General features: G+C 38.5%; 1 protein-coding gene across 1 annotated transcript in view; it reads left to right on the forward strand.

The window, feature by feature from the left end:
* The window catches only part of MOXD1 (monooxygenase DBH like 1), an 84,239-nt gene that overhangs the window by 38,523 nt on the left and 23,118 nt on the right, over window positions 1-22,598 (forward strand). The window contains exon 5 of the mRNA XM_027086218.1: window positions 22,104-22,283. Coding sequence (XP_026942019.1) covers window positions 22,104-22,283 — 180 coding nt within the window. The remainder of the gene's footprint in view (window positions 1-22,103; window positions 22,284-22,598) is intronic.

Below are 22,598 nucleotides of genomic sequence, written 5' to 3' on the forward strand. Positions count from 1 at the left end.
TTCAAAAACAAACATTTGTTGATTGTTCTTTAGGTACCAGGCACTGTGCTTTACTTACTACTTATGTCATTTTGCAGATGAGGAAACTGAGGCTCAGAAAAATTAGATGACTTTCCGAATGTCACAGAGGATTTAATATTATAAAACATATCCCTATAGTCTAGCAGTGGGAGCTTACCCAATTTATTGAACTTATATGAACCTAAGTATCGAGGACCTTGTTTTCATGGTCACTTAGAGCTGGTTTCAAATCCTGGCTCTCCCATTTGCCACTTGTGTGACCTTGGGTAACTTAAACATCTCTGGATGTCACTTTCCTCATTGGCAAAATGGAGACAGTACCTAGTCACAGATTAATTATTTGAAAATGCTTGTAGAGCATCTGCTCTAAAGGCATATGATATACTTATATTTTACTCTGACACTCTAAACCTTCTGTTTGCTTTTGTCATCATTTATTTCATGGTTGCAGAAAATGAAGTCTCATGAAAAACAAAACTGCCTTCCTCATCCAATTAATTAATTGAAACTGTGATTCAAATTTAGGTCATAAATCCCAAATTGCTGTTATTTATCTGTGTCTTCAGTATATGAAATACAAAACAATTTTAAGGTAAAAAATATACCCAAGAGTTATATCCCTTTCTACTCGGTCATCTTTTAATAATCTCTAATGAAAGAATTTTTAGAGCTTTTGGAAAAGCTCTAAATTACTTAAATGTAACTATCCAGTAATTTAGAGCAGTTGTGAAACTCACTTTGATTTCATTGACTTTTATGAGACATTAAAAAGAGGGAAACATTGAAATATATTTATATCCAACTGGATTTCATATGGTATATTAGCTCTTTATAATTTGCCATTCACTCTTTCTACTATCTTTGCTTTTTGTTTCTATATTCACTTTTTAGATAAAGCTTGGTTCCTCTAAGAACTAGCCTGCCAAGCGTACCTTATTTGTTATGTAAGGCAAGCTCTCATTGCAAGAAGTTGTAGGATTCACAACTGAATTAGATTTACAAGTTTAGAGAACTAAGTTCTTTTTTTAAATGATAAACAGGAAATGTCAGTACTCTGAGTAATATTTTCCACTCATATAGCAAATAATTCCAATGGAGTTTTGGGTTGGTCACTTTATTTCGAAGTGTATTTGTTCCAAGTGCTAAAAGATATTTTAAAGACTACTTTATTTCTTCTTCAGCTTGAATTAATAATCATATGAAATTTGTATATGATATGATGTCCTCCTGGACTGACCTTTAACAATCTTGAAAAGAGATCACAACTGTTGAAATTTTATCCCTCATTAGTTGAAAGATTAAGGAGTTTGTTCTGTGCACTGTTTCTCAAGAGAATGCTTTCGTTTTTTCTTCTTTCTTGGGGTCTATTTTGTATAATGTTTTTGTCTACCTGTGCTGATTGGATATAAAATTTGAAAACTGCATTTAGTGAAGTGACTAGATGTTCTTATTTTTAATTTAAATGCTGGGAGTTTTTTAAAAAAGTATTTTCTAACATGTGTACATATTTCATTTTCAATGTAATGAAAACTTGTTACAACAAGAAAAATGTGAACTGTGTAAAAGAAACAATAGCGGTGTCCCCCTTCTTCCAAATTCCATTTCTCTGGGGTAACCAATGTTAACAGACTTATTTGTTAATTTCTATAACTTTATGCTCAAGGAAAAAATTACAGAATTATATAGGATTTTATTGAGTTAATATCCCTTCTTTTTTGAAACAAAAGTAGGATAACTATATATATAACTTTGAAATTTGCTTTTTCAAATTACCACCCTTAATCACTGCAGGTCAAACTATAATAATACATACACTTTAATATTTATATAATTAAGTTCCCTATTACGTATAAACCACAATTCTTGCAGCGATCCACAATTGATGTGCATTCAAAGTGATTTAAATTTTTTTTGCTGCTATGAACAGTGCTTCAGTAAATATTCTTGTAAGCGTATGCTTATGTATTAGTGATTTCATTTCTGTCGGATAGATTCATAAATGAATGAGTTTGTATATTAAATAGTTTATAGATAGATTAAATAGTTATAGATTTTAACTACTTTATAGATTAGTTTATAGATTAAATGAGTTTATAGATTCATAAACTTTAACCTTGAGTAAAGGTTATCTGCATTACAAATTTTAATTTATTCATTAGATTACTTTCTAAAGTTTACACACTAGCAATGTGCCGATATTTCCTCATTCCCTCTCAAGTACTGAATATTTCAGTCTTTTAAGTTCATTGCTTACTAATGGATGAAAACTAGTATTTATGAGTGCTTTAACTTGCTTTTTTCGGTGAGAGACTGATGCTCTTTTTATTTATATTACCTCTTTGGTGAATTTGCTGTTCAATTCCTTACCGATTCCTTTTTAAAAAATCCTTTTACTGAATTAGATATATAAAAGTGTACAAACACTAGTATATGACTCACTGGATTTTCAGAAGGTGAACTGACTCATGGAATCAGAGTCAAGATCAAGAAATCAGAACAATACCACTCCCCTGGAAGTGGCCCTTGAGATCCCTTCCAGGTACTGTTTCTCTCCAGATATAACCACTATTCTGACTTCAGTCATTGTTTATTAACTTTGCCTGTTTTGAACTTCATGCAGAGAGAATCAGATATTCAGACTCTTTTGTGTCTGCCTTCTTTTCCTCAACATGCTGTGTGAGTAGCCACGCTTTTGCGTGTAGAAAATCATGTGTTCATTTTCATCTTTGTGTGATATAGCGTTTGTCTGTACATTCCAGAGTTTTTATTTGTTTGTCTCAGTTAGCTATTGCTGTGTCCCAAACCACCCCGAAATTCAAAGGCTTTAAATAAATACACATTTATTATAGTTTACAGATCAGCTGGCAGGTGTTCTTCTGTTTATTGCTTTGCTTACTCATAGGTCTGTAACAAGCTTGGGTTGTGTAGGCGGTTCTTTAATGGTGGCTGGGCTGTCGCATGTGGTTGGGAGTCAGCTCTTTGTAGGCTGATCTAGGCGTCCTCAGCTGGGAAGTGGGCTCTCCTTTATAGTAGCATGTTCTCCAGAAGTCTAGATTGAGCTTGTTCAAAGATGGTGGCAATGTTCCAAACAAGAAGGTAGAAACTCTAAGGCCGTTTGATGTCTGCCCTTGGGATTGGCATACCATTACTCTTGCCCCAAGAATACAGTTTCAACCTAGATACAGGACAGTTTTTCAAAGTGTGCAATGGTTCTAGTTGCTCTGTATCCTTGTAAATACTTGATATTACCAGTGCTTTCCATTTTTAGCCATTCTAGAGGGAGTATAGTGGTGTTGCATGGTGTGATTTTTAACAGGTTTGCTGAGATATAATTGATGTCCAATGTCTTGAGACACTGCTCAACATCGTTACTCATTAAGGAAGTGCAAATTAAAACCACACTGGGATTAGCTATCACATATAAAGCTACTACGAATACTCTTTTACAAGTCTTCGTATGGACATATGTTTTTATTACTCTTGGATACATATCTAGTAGTGGAATAGCTGGACTACATGGTGTGTATGTTTAATTATTTAAGAAGTAGCCAAATAGCTTTTCAAGGTAGTGGTACCATTTTATATTCCCATCAGCAGTGCATTAGAATTCCAGTTACTTCACATCTTGCCAACCCTTTAATTTTAAGCTATTCATATGGATGTGTGATAGAAAACTGATAAACAACAGAAATTTATTTCTCATAGTTCTGGAGGCTAGGAAATCCAAGATCAAGGTGCCAGTAATGTGGGTTTCATTCCCAGACCTCTTCTTTTCGCTTGTAGGCAGCGGCCATCTCACTGTGTGCCCATATGACCTCTTCTTTGTGCAAGCACAGGAAGAAAGAAAGAGAGAAAGCAAACTCTCTGGTGTTTCTTCTTATAAGCCTTTAATTCCAATATGAGGGTCCTACCCCTGTGACTTTACTTAACCCTAATTACCTCCCCAAAGCCCCATCTTCAAATACCATCACATTGGAGGTTAGGAGTTCAACATATGAATTTGGGGAGGACATATTAACCCAGATTTGTGACAGAAGCAGATTTTCTCATTGGCTGCCTTTGGTAGCATTTAGATTTTTCTAGCCTACATTTCACTAGAGTTGTATCAAATTGAGGGGGCCAGGTTCTATGTCTAAATGGGGGAGGGGGAAGAGATATGTGTCAAGTTCGGTCTCCCCTCTCCTATCATTCAATTAGCCTATCCTGTCACCGTTATTCCTGGAGACTCTAGGATCATAGTATAGACATACATTCTCATAGGAGCCTCAGTTTCTGTTTTTGTTTATCACTTTGATTTCAAACATATATACATATAAATTTACCTTTGAGAAATTTCCCTTAATTTCTTACCGAGCTTATCAGTACATTTGAAGGTATGTTTAAGTTTTGAGAATCCAGATGTTTTCCAACTGAGGGGTGTTTAAAACAGCTAGCTATCCTACTGAAAGCTCAAGCTGTGATGGATACATTTCAGTTTTGCCAGATTCAGGATTGAGGAGGCTGGAATGCCATGACCACAGGCGCAGAGAACAGATCTTCCTAGTAATGTTTGAGGGTCTTGTGACATGATCCTATGCAGCATGGGTAGGAGGTTGAAAAGTGAGTTTCTCTTGAGGCAAAGCGGAACTATTGCATTCTGACTAGAGGAATGGCGTGATTTGTTGTTGAGATTTTAGAATACAGAAGATTAGAGATAGGAGTTTAGCCTCTAATCTAGGACAAGTATACGTGAGAGGAAAAGACAGCCTCCACTGGGAGAGTGGCTTGGGAAATAAGGAGAGAATACACACAAGTGTTGTTGTAGAGGTGGAAGTTGAAACACTTGATATTAGGGTTAAGACTTTAATAAAAATCCAAAGGAAGAGATGGTTCATGGGGAAGAGAAGATGACGAGTTCTTTCTTGGAACCATTATCATAATTCAATTTATCAGATCATTTTTAGGTTTCTTCTTTCAACTGCCAAGAAAGGAGATTGGCCACATTTCTGAAACTGCACATTTCTCTCGTAATATGAATACCTATGAAGGTTGTGAATAATGAAGTTTAGACTGAGTGTGGCTTTTATCTGATTGAGAAGAATATGGAATAAATCACCCATGCTTTTTATGTTTCTCTCATAAATAGATCCATTTTTTGTGTAATTACTATAACAGCAGACCTAAGAATATTTAAGCTCTGATAAAAAGTATTGATTGCAAAAGTTGTTTGAGATTTAATTTAAAGAAGATGGAGACCATGTTTAGGAAAAAGAAGATCAGACCTGTTAAGACTAATGACCCGTGAGTTATTCCTTGAGACTCTGAATGCCTGAGTTTGCCATTCAGGTCACCATTGAGTGCCTGGTGAGAAGAGAGAAATGTGCTGGATTTAGTGGGGGCAAAGAGGAAAAACAAAGTAAAAATGACAATATGCTAATTAATTCTGGGTGGTTGCTATTATAAATGATGTTATTTTCTATAGGTATAAACTTTTTAAAATCAGAAACAAGCAAATAACTTAAAAGATTAATGAGATACTTGCTTTGCTTTCCAGAAACCTACATCTAGAGGAGAAGACTTATTTATTCAAATAGCTAGAAGGCAGCAGGAGACTGAAGGGCTTTGAAAAGGTGAATTCAGTGTGATCCTGTTTACTAAGCTAAGCAAAGGCTTCGTGGAGGAGGGGTTATCCATCTAGAGTGGAGGTTCACCCACAGAAGAGCAGTGTTAACTCAGCCATAGCCCGAGTGAGACACTCTTCCTTTTGTTGTTTTCCCCTTTTCATGGAATTGCCCTATAAATGAGGACTTCTTTTTATGGAGGCCTCATGTTTAAACATGTAGAGAATAAGAAAGAAACAAAGAGGGGAGCCAGAATTATAAAAGCCATTCACTGGTATTTGTTTAATTTTCCTGAAATGTAAAGACTATACGTACGTATTTCTTTTAATCTTTAAAATTTTTTTTTATTTAAAAACTAAAAAAAAATTTTTTTGACCACATGGCATGCGGGATCTTAGTTCCCTGACCAGGGATGGAACCCGTGCCCCCTGCAGTGGAAGCACGGAGTCTCAACCACTGGACCGCCAGGGAAGTCCCCATATGTATTTCTTAATTGTAGTAATGGCTAATCACAAATTCTGTGAGATCACCTTCTTTTTTATTATTTTTATCATCCCTTTTCCAACCAGAGGGCAAAGTTCCATAAATAAAATTAAATGACTCTTTGAAACAGTACTGTAGTGTTAAAGTACAAAATTATTTCTGAGCCTTATTCCAATTCTTTTTCTAACCATAGCTCCCCCTTCAGATCCCCACTGCAGTCTGTGTGGATAAGAAAGGGAGACAAGAACTGTCCCCCAGAGAATGGAACTTAAGCTAGTCAGCCCTGGGTGCAAATTCAAGCCTGCTACTCAGCAGCTGTGTGAGTTTGTTCCATTGACTTAACTGTGCCTCAATTTCCTTGTCTATAAAATGAGGCAATAATACCTGTCTCTGGATGGTATGAAGATGAAATGAAATTAAATGTGATAGTATGTGTAATGTGCTTGGTACACATAAATACAATTGATAGCTATTACTGATGCTATAGCACCTATATATTTCCTATGGGATGCATCTTTTTACCTAACCTTAGAAGTTAAGCCCCAGGACAGTTGTGCCATGCTCATCCTTAGACCTTCAGTTCTGGGTACAGTTCCTGACAATGGTGCTTAATGAATGCTTGTTGGATGAATGACTCAAATCTAAATTCAAGTCAGTGATGGTGAATTATAAACAATGTTCAGTAAAGTATCTCTTATCCCTGAAACAAATGAACTTTGAATGTGTGGCACTGTGGATTATGTATCTAATTTCTGGGCTGAACTGAACAGTTCTGCTCTGTTACTTGTAGACACTTCATAGAAAGGGCCAAAATTCAATGAAGTGAATTATGATTTGGAAACCTGCATTTACTACCAGCTCTAAAGCGACATTATTTTGTATCTTAGAGAAAAATACTTAACATCAGTTTCTCCTACTTTCATTACAGGATAAAAACATAGACTATGCCTTAAACTTAAATTTAATTTAAATTTAAAGAGCAGTGAATTCTACACCTCTGGATAAAAGCCAACATAGAATTCTGCATGAGGCAGTATTATTCATTTGTATTGCTTACAGTTACATCTAATCTTTAAACTATGCGTGAAGGAATAAAAAATGCCATGTAATGTTTATTTCCGTACTCCTAGAGGAAAAAAAAAAGTTGGCCCATCTATTAAATTTCTCCAGGAAAAACAATCCTTAAATTATGATGAATCAATGCTAAAATAATACACTTTACTTAAATGTGCCAAAATTATTATGATAAATTATATATAAACACAGGTACTAGAAGTTTCAGGATGTGGAAACAAGTCTTGAAGAGTTAGTTTTAAAATATGCAGAATTACATCAGTTATTTTTACATGTAAGTTGTATTGGGCTAAATGAAAAACTAAATTTTTTCTTTCCCCTAATTTGGGGCTATGGCATTTTAACTTGTGGATCATCTGTTAGTAATTGAGTTCTGTCCTTTCATGGATGGAATTATTAGGCCTTTAAACCATTAAAAAAAAAACCAAAACACACACACAACAACAACAAAAACAAAAAGCAGACCAGCAACTGTAGCTTCAAAGGAGACCAAGAAGCAAAAACAATCCAGGGAGACAGAAAATGTTTGATGCAGAACCAAGGAAAGGTCTCGGTGTCTTTGCCGGGACCCTCCCAGCAGGAGCTGTGTCTGTTCAGAGGTGAAGCCAACTCAGTGACATCTGCCAGTGGGCTGGAAAGTCTTGACAACAGGTTTGGGGTAGAAAACTCTTTTATTCTAAGGGCTTAAAAATCTGGACGCTATAATTGGGTTTTCAGAGGAACAGAATGTTGTTCCATCCTGGTCAATTATTACTGTAAATAACTAATTTTAAATTAAAAAATCATGAGAGGAAACAGACTATTGTTGCATTGACTCAAGATTAGGGAAATAAACATTTTTTACATTTTTGGGGACTGTATTATATATTCAAGTGTAATAGCATAACACAAATGAGGTATATATGTAACATTCAAGGAAGTATCCTAGATAGATTATGGATAGGAAGTATGAGAACTAATATTTGATGATGTTTGTATATACCATGCACTGTTGTAGGAGTTTCTAATATCTCATGTGATTCTCACAATCACCTTATGAGGTAGGAAAAAAAGACTCAATTAATTACCTTGTACGGGGCCATTCAGCTAATAAGTGATGAACCCAGAATTCTTAAAATATATTATAAAATTAATATTTCTTCAGTGTAAACAACTCAGATACAGAAGGCCATACAATGAAAAGCAAAAAGTTCTAATTTCTGCCATTCAAGTTCTGCTTCTCATAAGCCATCATTAATGTTTTCTTGTATTTTTCTGAAATTTCCTATACATATGCAATCATACACCATTATGTCTATTTCTGTTTACATTTTAAGTCCTCTCTCTTTACATATATATTTTTTCTTGTTTTTATATTTAGACTTCAAAGGAATTAAACTATATATTTTGACACTTGCTTTTTACATTTAACTATCTCTTGGAAAATGTTTCACTTCAGTATGTACAGATCTATTTAATTCTTTTATGACTGTGTAGTAGTCCATTGTCTGAATTTAATATAATTTAATTGATAACATTAAATATTTTCAGTTTTCTGCTATTACATACTTCCTGTCTGTATTAGTTTGCTCAGGCTGCCAAAACAAAATATCAGACTAGGGTGGCTTAAACAGCAGATATTTATTTCCCACAGTTCTAGAGGCTACGAGGTCCAAGATCAAGATGCTAGCAAGGTAAGTTTCACTCTGAGGCCTCTTCTCTTGAGTTGTAGATGGCTCTTTTCTCATTGTGTCCTCCCATGGCAGAGAGACAAAGAAAGAGAAAGAGAAAGAGAGCACTCTCCTGTCTCTTCTTATAAAGACACTAATCCTATTGGATTAGGGCCCCACACTTATGACCTCATTTAACCTTAATTACCTCCATAAAGGCTCTCTCTCCAAATATAGTCACTTTGGGGATGGGGACTTCAATGGATGAAATTTTGGGGGATACAGCATTCAGTCCACTCTCCGACATTGCCTTTTAACAAACTTCTAACATGTTGCCAATCTGATAGGTGAAAGAGTACGTGTTTTCATTTCCATTTATGTAGTTATGAATGACTTTTAACAACTTTTTCTCTATTTGTAACCACTTGTATCTCTTTGCTATATACTTTTCACTCATGTAACTTTGCCTGTTTCTACTATTGTCTTTTTGTTTGTTTATCAGAGCTTTTTTGTATCAAGGGAATTGGTGCTTTGCTTGACATAAATATGAATATTTTCCTCATTATTTTGGTAATTTAATGTTTACTTATCTTTGCTCAGCTCAGTGTTGCTTCCAGTTCTTTCATCTATTAGCCTATAGTCCACTTCTCCACAGTAGGAGGTTGGGTCACTTTAGATAAAGTTGGAGTGTCCATGCATTTTTATTGCGCTGTTCTGTCTCCCCTGTCATTCTGTGATGTTGAGCTATGTTCCTATCAGATATCCCCCATTTCTGCAGTTTTTATCCTTCATAAAACATGTTGGTCCACGTGTGTCTCTGTACCCTGCATAGGATTGGCAAAAATCCAGTTATACTCATACCTTTGATATATGTATCATTACATTGAATAGCATGCACTGACTAATAGCACTGTTGGATAAGTTCTCTGAACCATTTTTCTGCAGTATGAAACAGCAAATTATATCTATTTTATATAAACAATATGTACTTTTGATTCCATGAATTGCTAGAATCTAAATGCAAGTTTACCTAAAACTTCAATTCATTGTTTAAAAACAGCTCACACAAGTAAGTTAGAAATTGCATGTCAGAGAATAACTAGCAATAACTAGTCTTGATGTTCTGTTTTCTTAATTAAAGCACAGAAATAATAAAGACTTTGAAGAAGTCTGCTCCATGTAATGAATTGTCAACAAGTGGTAAGACAATGAGTTGCTACTCCAAGTAGGGAGAAAAAAACTCATGTATGGAATTATTGCATCCAATAAGGAAAAAATGATAGATGTGCTAAGTTATACAGAACTGAGTAGAGTTTTCAACCTCTTACTATGAATTACTATGTGCTAGACACATTTTCTTTTACTTTTTTTTTTTTTAACATCTTTATTGGGGTATAATTGCTTTACAGTGGTGTGTTAGTTTCTGCTTTATAACAAAGTGAATCAGTTATACATATACATATGTTCCCATATCTCTTCCCTCTTGCGTGTCCCTCCCTCCCATCCTCCCTATCCCACCCCTCCAGGCGGTCACAAACCACTTAGCTGATCTCCCTGTGCTATGCGGCTGCTTCCCACTAGCTATCTATTTTACGTTTGTTAGTGTATATATGTCCATGCCACTCTGTCACTTTGTCACAGCTTACCCTTCCCCCTCCCCATATCCTCAAGTCCATGCTCTAGTAGGTCTGTGTCTTTATTCCCGTCTTACCCCTAGGTACTTCATGACCTTTTTTTTTTTCTTAGATTCCATCTATATGGGTTAGCATACGGTATTTGTTTTTCTCTTTCTGACTGACTTCACTCTGTGTGACAAACTCTAGGTCCATCCACCTCACTGCAAATAACTCGATTTTGTTTTTTTTATGGCTGAGTAATATTCCATTGTATATATGTGCCACATCTTCTTTATCCATGCATCTGTTGATGGACACTTAGGTTGCTTCCATGTCCTGGCTATTGTAAATAGAGCTGCAATGACCATTTTGGTACATGACTCTTTTTGAATTATGGTTTTCTCAGGGTATATGCCCAGTAGTGGGACTGCTGGGTCGTATGGTAGTTCTATTTGTAGTTTTTTAAGGAACCTCCATACTGTTCTCCATAGTGGCTGTATCAATTTACATTCCCACCAACAGTGCAAGAGTGTTCCCTTCTCTCCACACCCTCTCCAGCATTTATTGTTTCTAGACATTGGCTTCTAAACCAAGTCTTTGGCTTCAAGCTACCACAGAGTATTGCCTCCCAAAAGAAGTTCAGAGAAACAAGGCAAATGTGAGCCAAAATAATCAGAGAAGGAATCCAGGGAAAACAAAAGCTGGGCTTTCAAGAATGAGTAAGACTTTAGCAAGCAAAGTTGAGTAAGGGGAATGTATTGGATGGAGAAAACAGTGTTAATGAAATCATGGAGGTAAGAATGAACATGATGCATAAAGACAAGTGATTCTTATGGATGGAAATTCACGCATATAGGGCTCTGTAACTAACACGCAGTCAACGACAGAGCGCCCCGGATGTCAGAGAAAGAAGTGTGGACTCGATTAGCTACCAGATGGGTGGTATGGAGCCGTTGGATAGTATTCAGATTGACAATGTGGAAAGTGGTAACCTGTGAAGATGGTTTGGCTGGGATATGGAGTGTGGTCCAGAAAGCAAGCTCCTAAACAGTTAAGAAGATGAGTATGTGGCTATCGGTATAATTCAGGTAGGATGTGCAGGAGGTGTAGAGTAGGATGAATGCTGTGACTGGAAAGTAGCTTGAAGGATATTTTGAAGATGAGAAATATGAAATAAGATGAGCCACATTGCTTTGGCATATTCTAAATATTCAGTGTTCTCATGAAAAAAATCAGCTTTCAAATATGTTATAGAACCAGAGACGCAGCCATTAGCTAATATTTGGGGAACTCTTTTTTTTTTTTTTCAGAAGTCTTCATTAACAAAGCTTCTAACTTTATCCAGGTTTGGGTGCTTATCTCAGTTTGCATTGTTTGTCTAAAGAGAGGGAAGAAACAAATGAAGGGTAACTGAAGAAAATAATTGTCATTGATAATTACTGCCGGCATCAAACCCATTTTTATTTCAACTGAGCATTGCTTGCATTTATTTCAGGCAAATCTGTTAGTCTGGTGGTTTGTGATGTTTCAAGAGCTGCAGCTTCATTTTGAGTTTGGCCTTTACCATTGTGTTGTCTTCATGCTTAGGCTGTTTTCCCTCATGGTAGGGAAATGGCAGCCTCAATTCCTGATGTAACACTTTCTCTTTCACATCTTGAGGAAGGGAGAGGACAGCTCTTCTGTCAGCCACCATGGAAGAGTCCCTGTGATTTGACCAATTTAAGTTCATGTCAAGGATGGGATCACATAAATGGGTTTAGGCCACTCAGGGGAAGTAGGAATCATTAGCCCAATGGTGTAGTTAAGCAGTTCAGGATTCTGGTAGGAAAATCAGTGCTGGAAGGCAACCAAAAATGATCATTCTCTGGCCTTTGCTTCTCTACCGTTCTAGAATATGAGCCATATGACTGTCAGATTCATGTACGATGCATCTTTGTTTCCCCCCTTGGCACCTAACAAAGAGCAAACAGTAGAGTAGATATAGGTGTGGGGGGGGTTTTTTGTTTTTTTTTTGTTTTGTTTTTCAGTTGATTAGTTGAGTGCGTGAATGGAGGGCATTTAAGAGAAAAGATTTTCAGAGCAAAATGATAAGGAACATGTATATTCAAAATTATACAGCAACACACATAAGTGTCAATGTAGCTAAGTTTCTTTTGGAGAAAGGAGGGTGGTCGTAATTCAGAAAAAGATCTCTGTCAAGAAAATACGGCTCAGTCTTATGTCTACAAATTTGAAACTCAAATCCTAAATAAATTGACAAGGCACATATAAATTTGTATTTCATATGATGACATATTTTGCAATAAAACATTTGACCATGGTGATATTTTTTTGATTGAATATTTATAACATAAAGCCTTAAAATTTGATTTTGAAATACTGGCGTTTGTGAATAAATTATTTGCATAGTTTTGCTTGTTATCTATGTGGGCACAGTGTTAAAAATGTATTTAAAAACCCAGAACGCAATTTCTAATAATACATCACTTTTTGAGCACCTACAAGGTGTCTGTTGCTTTATAGGTACCAGCCATTTGATTCTCAAGTAATCTTGTGAGTAACTTTCATTATCACTGATTTTCTGATAAAGAAACTGAGATAGAGAAACAGAGCAACGAGGAAACAGAGATAGAAAGTCACGTAATTATCAATTCCTTTTTTTGTGGTGGGAATAATTAAAATCTAGTCTTTAACAAGTTTGATGCAATTACATTACGGTGTATAAATGTATCAAATCAGCATGTTGTACACCTTAAATTTACACAATGTTATATGTCAAATATATTTCAAGGAAAATAAATAAATATGAAAGTAATGGAGCCAGATTCAAACCCAAGAAAATGTGGTCCAAAAATGCTCTTCCATTATGCTACTTGCTTTAGGTTGGGTTCCCAGATTCAGTCCTTTAAGACAAGGTTTTACGTACAAGGATTGATTAAGGAAGTACCAGGAGAAAACAGTAGGGGGCAGAGTAAGGCTAGGGAAGGGGAAGAAGCCAAGCAAGTGTGTGACTGCCTTGTAGTTCCAGGTTTAATTTAATCCCATTGTTTTAGCCCGTTTGGTCTCCTCTAACAGAACACCATAGACTAGGTGGCTTCTAAACAACAGAAGTTTATTTCTCACCGTTCTGGAGGCTGGGAAGGCCAAGATCAAGGTGCTGGCAGCTTTGCTATCTGACGAGAACCTTTTCCTCAGAGATAGCTGTCTTTTCACTGTGACCTCACATGGAAGAAGGGGCAAGGGAGCTCTCTGGGGTCTCTTATAAGGGCACTAATCCCATTCATGAGGACCTGCCCTCATGACCTGATCACCTCCCAAAGGTCTCACATGTAATACCATCAGCTTGGGGGTTAGGATTTTAATATATCCATCTGGGGGGACAGGGGCACCAATACTCAGTCCATAGCACCCATGAAGAATATAAAGTGTGTTTAGAGTTGTCCTATTTAACACAAGATTACCAGACATTCATATTCTCTTACCTTTCACCTTCCCTAGAGGAATGTACATTTTCTGGTATTTCTTGCTGTTTGCAAAGTGAATCCAGAATCATGCCTCTGGTGCCTAGAAATTAGGCACCAGAACCTGGGTGATGGGTCCACAGTAAAGGCTACAGGGAACTGAAGTGATCTTGGTGGAGTAGACGCTGCCCCATCTACTACCCTGCCAGTAAAGAGGCCAGTACATCAGTGTGGTGGTTAGGAACACGGACTCCCAGTCCAGGCCGCCGGAGGTCAAACCAGGGCTCTGACACTTGGGCAAGTTTCTTAACTTATATGTGTTTTACTTTCCATTTCTATAAAATGTGTGAAAATTCTGTTACCTAAGCTCATCAGGTTGTTTTGAGGATTAATGAATGTAACATTTATGTTTATATATCTAGTCTGTATATAAACTAGAGCCTTAGAGCCTGATGGAAAGTAAGAACCAGTGTGATGGGACTTGCTCAAGGTCATGTCGCACAGCCAGTTAGTGGCACAGCAGGAAGTGAACTTGGTCTCCAAACCTCCAGGTCATTCCACTACTCCTTGCTGGCCATATAGGTGTTAATTTAAATTTTCTTAGAGTAGGTAGGTGATCTCTAGCTTATTAAATATCTCAGTTAACCAAAAATTAATATATAAATTTAGGGCCAGAAGCTATCTTAGAGTTCATGAATAGTCTATTAAAAATTCAAAAAACAGTACATACACTGAGCATGCTGTTATGAACTTTCTTAAGGGTAATTTTCTGTTTTATTTATTTAATATGCGTGAAGTGTTTGGCAAAAGTACCTCATTCATTCACATGCAGAAATTAATGACTGTAAATCATAATGTTTTACCTTTCTCAAGGGTATTTGCATGTTCACCAAGTAAAACAGCCTTACTACTAAGTGCCTACGTGGAATCTCAGAAATCAATAAGCAAGGGAGAGAGACATTTATGTGTGTTAGAGGGGGTGATTTTTTCCCCCCATATTGCCTATTAAGGGCATTTTATTGAAGTAACTTTGTTATTAACTTACCCAGATCCAGTTAAGAATAATAATTAAGATAAAAGAGTAAAACAAAAGCAAAGCATTTTTATATGGCAAGTTTCCTAAGAGAAAAAAAGATATTTTCAGATAGCACATACATAAATGCACACACATATTGATAAGTTGATGATACATAGTTGTGTGATTATTAATCAGGGCTCTTGGTTGCAAGTAACAGAAACCCAACTTGAACTAGCTTAGGAAATAGAAAGGAATGTACTGATTCATGAAATACGAGGAAAGGTTGAATAAGTAAGCCACAGAGTGGCAGAGAGGCAGCTGGTCTCAGGAACAGCCTGTTAGGTATTCAGACTGCCTTGGCTTTGGCACTTTCCTGTGTGCTGACGTTATTGTAGCTCACCACGTGCTGGCTTCTTCCACAGTCTCCACCTTCTAGAAGGCAGTGGGTTCTTCTTCATAGTTTGAAAATCCCCAGAAAGGATGGATGCATTGGGCACCCATCCCTGGACTGGTCAGTTGTGGCTGCACGGGCATGGTCATGCGTGAAGACGGTAGTTCCTAGGAGAGTTCAGGATTGCAGTACGGAGAGAATTATTTCCCAGCGATCTCCTTTCCCTCGGTGTTTCCCTTTTCTTCATTCCTTTTAGTCATCTCCATCTGATTTGGACATGATTTCCTGGGCTTTAGCTGCCAAGTCCATTCAAGCTGTGACCTCTTGATACTATATCAATAAGTCGGGTTTTGCTTTGAACCCTGAACTTTTTCAGAGTGGATTACCTGTGGGACAGTGATATCATTCTCTTGCTCAATTTGGGTGCCTCTTAAAAGTCAGATATATTGTCATTCTCAAAGAGTTCTCCCCATCAGGGATGAAGATAAAGAGGGAGAAAGGGAGAGAGGGAAGCAAATAGTCACATGACCTTATAATCGTCTATCTATACTACTAGTTCTGGCTGAAATGTTCTCATAGGCTGCATCACTTTACGAGCCAGGTGCCCTTTGGATAACCTTTGTCAGAGCTGGTTTACCTGCTATTACATGGACAGCAACTTGTGCTTCAGGTGCGTATGTAAAGAGGGATGCCAGGAACAAGAATGGGCAGGAAGAAAAGTGGTGATGGGGATTTACAAAATTTCCAGCTCATTACAGATTCCACCCATCACCTCTTTCCTTTTGTTTTAATTTTTAATTTATTAGACTGCAAGTTGGTTTTGGAGAGCTATGTTCCACTCATGTTCCAGCAAGTCACATCTTAAATGGGTAGACTTGGAAGAATAAGTATAGGAAAATTGCTCATAAGAGCTCTAATCATCTCCTGTTTTTCTCACTGAGCTCAGTATACTTAGACCAGTCAAGAAGGGCATTTTATCCCCCTCTTTTTTACCCACCAAAAATAAAAACAAAAGCAAGATAACACATATATTTAGCTATAGATAATGAATCTTATTTGTTTTTACTTTTTACACTTTTTATTTTGAAATAATATCAGACTTACAAAAAGAGTTGTAAAAATAGTAGAGTTCCCTAAATGCTAGCATCTTACATTTACTTAGTTTGATTATCATAACCAGGAAATTACCCTTGATACAATATTATTAACTAATCTACAGATCTATTCAAATAAGAGGAAACAATGTATATTTGTGATAAGTTCACATCACAAACAAATGCAGAGACAACCATGGCCTGGGTACAGGTGTAAAAATCTGAGAATTGTTAGTTTTTTATTTAAAAAAATTGAGATGGGGGGCTGTATTAGATTCCTAGAGCTTCCATAATAAATGACCACAAGCTGGGTAACTTGAAACAGCAGAAATTGATTCTCTCAGAGCTCTGGCAGCCGGAAGTCCAAAATCAAGGTGTTGACCGGGCCATGCTTTCTCAGAAGGCTCTAAGGGAGAAACCTTCCTTGGCCCTTCCAGCTTCTGCTGCTTTCTGGGGTTACTTGGCTTGTGGCAACTTGACTTCAGTCTCTGCCTCTGTCTTCACGTGGCCATCTCCGTGTGTGTGTGTGTGTGTGTGTGTGTGTGTGTGTGTGTGTGTGTGTGTGTGTGTGTGTGTGTGTGTGTGTGTGAGTCTGAATCTTCTTCTCTCTCTTCTATTAAGAACTAGTCATTGGATTTAGGACCCATCCTAAGCCAGTGGAAACTCATCTTAACTAATTACATCTGCAAAGACCCTATTTCCAAACAAGGTTACATTCTGAGGTTCCAGGTGGACATGAATTTTGGAGGAACATTGCTCAACCCAGTGTAGGGGAATTAAGCAAAAAATAGGTTTCTTTCTGCAAGTGTTAGTACTAAGGTAATTGATATTTGAAAGTTGAGAAAACATGGTTACATTCAGGCTACCTTTTTTTAAAAAATAAATATATTTATTTTATTTATTTATTTTGGCTGTGTTGGGTCTTCGTTGCTGTGCGCGGGCTCTCTCTAGTTGTGGCGAGCAGGGGCTACTCTTCGTTGTGGTGTGTGGGCTTCTCATTGCAGTGGTTTCTCTCGTTGCGGAGCACGGGGTCTAGGCACATGGGCTTCAGAAGTAGTGGCATGTGGGCTCCAGTAGTTGTGGCACGTGGGCTCAGTAGTTGTGGCTCGCAGGCTCTACAGCGCAGGCTCGGTAGTTGTGGCGCACAGGCTTTGTTTCTCCTTGGCATCAGGTTACCTTTTAAAGGTAGCACTCACTGGACTTGTTGATCGACTGCATCTCTGGGAGATGGTGAGGGAAGTGGGATGCAGCATAAGTCACTGGAGTTGAGATGGTCAGGAAGTTAGGAGGCATTGCATTTGATGACTCAGCCTCCTTAATGTTGGCTTCATGAAAAAGGGAGTAGTCACTTCATTTCCATTCAATAAGTAGTTATTAAGTAGTCTGGGTGTTGCAGGGACTTTGCTTTGACCTGACTAAAGAGGTCAAGAAAAGATGGGGTCATGAGAAACAGTATAAATATCTGGGGCTTTTCAATGTCTAGGTCATTTTACCGTCGATGTTAATTTTCATCTTTGTCTTGCCTATGCTTAGCAGCTTTTATTTCTTCTTCTTCTTCTTCTCTTTTTTACTGCTAAGTCCTCTCAAGAGTATCCCAAAGTTCCAGTTTCTTGAACTAACTGGAGGGGTTGTTTTACCTGCTAAAATCCTTCAGGTTGAAGACTTCCCTCTCTTTTTCATCTGCGTTTTTGCTCTCCGGCTGTGTTTTAGTTTGCACCCATGCTAACAGATAACCCGCGGCTGCCAGGCCGTCCTTCCCTGGCTTCTGTTGCATACGAAGGTGGGCGTACCGGCCTACCATCTGCTCTAGGTCTGTACATTCCAGCTTTGTGCAAGAACACAGTAATCAATCACACAGTTTAATATGTCATGAGGTGGGTGTCATTGCCACCCACTTCCATAGGCACTTTTAAAAAATATTTCTTTTTATTTATTTCTTCTGCTGGCATACAGCCAGCTAAAAGCAAAATTCAATTAAATGTTCATGACAGTCTCAGGAATGCCAGTTTGTTTATATTTGTGTACTTTATCTTGCCATGACCTTCTGTGACAATTTCTAACATTGTAATACTTTTCTGAATAGAGGCAACTTTTGGCATTCCCATTTTGACTGTGATAATAATGTGACACCTATGAAGTAGTAATCAAAATAGGAAATCCTTTGTAAGTGCTGCCCCTTATAGCACTGATAGACAAATAAGCCTTACAGCCTTATTTGTCTCGGAAATATTTAAATACAAAAGTATAGCACTCCGCCGTTGTTTCAAACAAGGCAGTGATGCCAAAGGAAAATTCTTTCCTGTGGACTGTTACCAAGAGCACGAGAAAGAGTAGTGTTGATGTTTGCATTCAGCCAACAAGCAGTGTGAGTCATGGACCCCTGGTGCACCTCACTCTCCTTCCTCAGATGTACTCACGGGTCTCTGCCTCAGCCTTACTTGGGAGAAAAGAAGGATATCACCAAAGGGGATAAAACTCAAGTGCTGTGACTGCTTCAGGTGTTTGTGGAACAGGTTGCGGCAGCAGAAGATAACGTGCAGCTGTCATTTGGTGATTGGTAGCCATGCACTGGCGTCACTAGGCTCTTAAGCATGACAGGAAGCTTTGTGGGAAATTCTCTCCTGTGATGGGCACCGTAAGCCAATGGCCCTGTGCCGCTCTCATCAAGGAGCTCACGTTCCCTGGAACTTGGACCCTGCACTGTCGGGTTATTCCCATCCGTGGGGATATTCTTGGTGTCTCACTTAATTATCCCCCATGGTCAACTTAAAATTCTCTATCAAGAAATTCTCCTCTTTTCAGGAGTTTGCTGACTCGTATTTTTCCTCCGTCCGTGGCCTCTTCATTCAGTAGTTACCCTTATGTGTCATCCTCAGGCACTTCTCTTTCTTTGTCTCTTTCGTCTCACAGTAGAAAAAAATTCTTTTTTTCCAAGGGCTTCACTTCTTCCAGGGCTTCCTATATTTTCTTATGATCAGTACCTAGGTTTGCCTGCAGTAAGTTTCCTTCTTGTTTTATGAGTGTATTTTTCTTAGGAAATCCTCATTTTCTAGGCTGTACTATCCATTTGTAACCTGGGGCTTGGATTGCAATTTAATTCTCCTTAAAGCCTTCACTGAGTTTTGAGGAGAGACCTTGTTATTTGCTCTCCTTAGGAGAGAGCACAGTTAAAGGTCACAGTCTGTCTCCTCTCCCTAGAGGCTAAGGGTACTTGGACTGGGTGGCAAGGAGGGCAGGAGACTCCCCAGGCATGACGCTCCCTCCCAGTCTGGCACTGCTCCCCTGATGGCAGTATGGCATGGGGATTTTCATAGTGGCTCTGAAAGCACCTCCTGGCATTGACATCTGCCTGACAGCTGTCGGCAACTTGCCTTTTGTGAAGCCCTTCATCCGCCCGCTCACTGGGAGCAACCTCCAAGGTCATTGGTGCATCTCCAACGCATCTTCCTTCAACAATGTGTTGCAGCAGAAGAGTACTGACCTTGGGGTCTGACCAGCCTAGTTTCAAATCTCCATCCACCACTTCCTAGCCATGGTACTTTGAACTTGCTGCCTAAACCTCTGAGTCTTAGTTTTCTCATCTGTAAAATGGAGACAATAACATTTACCTTGTAGATTTGTTATAAATAGTAAATGAAATATGTGAAATGGCTCAATAGTGGCTGGTAGTTAGTAGGTGCTAAATAAAAGACAGACGTTACTGTTATTGCTCCTAGAATGCATTGTTAGCTTGGCAACTTGGTGTTGGCTTCAGCACTTCCTTTGTACATACAAAGGCACTTGTTCTTAAAGAATTTTTTTTTTTAAGAAGTTTATTTGAAGCTCCTCTAAGACAGGCACCACCCAGCCTCACATACTCTGCCCCCACCCTCTCTTAGCGCCCTCTTGCTGTGCCATTATCAAGGCCTCTAGTTTATGTAGCTGCCTTGGCATCAGCCAACCCTCATTTGCCCTAAGGGCTCCTATCCAGGACCTACCTTGTAGAGCTCGGTACAACCTATAGGTTCTGCCTGAACTTAGAAGGCACATAACAAAAACCTCACATGTGCCTGAATATTTTACTACGGACATATTAGCAGTTTCCTGTCCCCCTTGGAGTACCGAGGTGCCCAAATAAGTACTCGCAAAACAGCTCAAACTAAATATGCAAACTACAATCTCGTAGAAATCCTGGGCTGTCCTTCTGTGTACTTGTTATATATTACGCAATCATGCCTGAACAATAACTGTCATTTTCAAGCAAAATAGAAAATAGTTTCTGTCTTCAGGGCACACGATCCTCTAGAGATGAGGCGAGTGCAAACACAACCACGTGCAGCGTCATTTTCTGTGAATGTGATGTTAAAAATGTACGTGTGGGTTAGGTGTGGCAGGACTCTATGCAACACAAAAGAAAAGCTGGATTTAAAAACTTGAACCTCTGACTGCCCGTTCAGATCTCTACTCACTGCCTACTGCTTCTCTCTTTGGCTGCTGAGATTTTCATATATATATATATAAACATATATATATATATAAAGAAAACTAGAAAATCAAAATGGAGAGACTTAGGAGAAAATAGCTGAAAACACTTCACCTTTATGACTGTCTAAAGCAAGGATTTTAAAATGAACTTTTTGCATTTGAGTCGTTAGGGCTAAAAGCACAAATGTGGACGAGCTCTAAGACAGCTAAACTCTTGGAAATTTAGGAACACACCAGGCCTTCTTTGGCAGATGAACAGAAGGTTCAAAGAGCCCTGTAACTAATGGCAACACCTATAGCCCAGCTAAGCTAAGTACAGGGCTCGTCCACTTCCTCTGGATATAAGGCTCTTTGGGTTGTTAGAATGTGCTTTTAGCTCATTCTGGGTTCCTGGACAATGTTCTGAAGGGACTTACAGAAGGGACAATGGAAGCAGCATAGTCACCTAAATCACGCTTTCAGGACCAACTTTACCACTCATTCTATTTTCACCAGTTTTCTTCTTCTAATTTCAGCAGTGTCACAGGAGTGCATCGCTACAGTGACTTTTTCTCTCCTAAGTTCTAATGGTAACATTCTTGTTAGAATTTGATTTTAATCACTAAAATAAAAATATCCTTTACTGAGCCCTCCTTTGTGCCTAGCACTATGGTCTGTACCATATAGATAGATGATAGATGATAGAAAGATAGATAGATAGGTGATACATGATCTATTACTGCCAGTAGGGTTGGGTAAAGATAACATTTTGAGGTGGTAGAGAGGGAGACTGAAGGCGTTTATGCCTGTGTGATTTTTTTTTTCTATGTGAAAGAGAGACAGAGACAGAGAGATGGAGAGAGAGACAGAGAGAGACAGAGAGTGCCAGGGCAAAGTAAAACCTGGAAGAGAGCAAGCAAGTTTTGAAACAGCTGCTATGCAGAATGTTAAGGGAAACAACAGTGACTTAAAAAAGCAAACAACAGATTAGTGAAGTCCTAGGATTCTCGGAGGAGTAAATGGTTATCGCATCTTTGCTGTTGCCATTGTCTTTGCCACTGCCATCACTGTCAGCACCATCATCATCATCACTGTCATCGTCTCCAGAACAAATTATGCTTCAGCCACATAACCATTACGTAGATGAGAAAACTATTCCTTTGAAAAACTAATAATCATTTATGCTCATTTCATGCTTATCGTAGGGTGTTGCAGGGTGTTTTTATTCACTGCATTCACCTGTGCTTGCTTAGGTTAAGCCCGTGATACAGAGAGGCCACGAGAGTCTGGTCCATCACATCCTGCTCTATCAGTGCAGCAGCAACTTCAGCGACAGCGTCCTGGACCACGGCCACGAGTGCTACCACCCTAACATGCCCGATGCCTTCCTCACGTGCGAGACTGTCATTTTTGCGTGGGCCATTGGTGGAGAGGTGGGCCAATGATTACTGAGATGTAACGAAGTTAATTGATCATTTTTCCCCCTACGAGTCTAACACTTACATGTAAAACTCTATATACATTTTTTTTAATGTATTTATTTATTTTTGGCTGCGTTGGGTCTTCATTGCTGTGCGTGGGCTTTCTCTGGTTGCTGCGAGCAGGGGGCTACTCTTCATTGCGGTGCACGGGCTTTCTCATTGCGGTGGCTTCTCTTGTCGTGGAGCATGGGCTCTAAGTGCCCGGGCTTCATTAGTTGTGGCACGTGGGCTCAGTAGTTGTGGCTCACGGGCTCTAGAGCACAGGCT

Source organism: Aethalodelphis obliquidens, unplaced genomic scaffold (assembly GCF_003676395.1).
Source record: "Aethalodelphis obliquidens isolate GAN/ISIS:26980383/991018 unplaced genomic scaffold, ASM367639v1 scaffold3, whole genome shotgun sequence".
NCBI classification, from domain to species: Eukaryota; Metazoa; Chordata; class Mammalia; order Artiodactyla; family Delphinidae; genus Aethalodelphis; species Aethalodelphis obliquidens.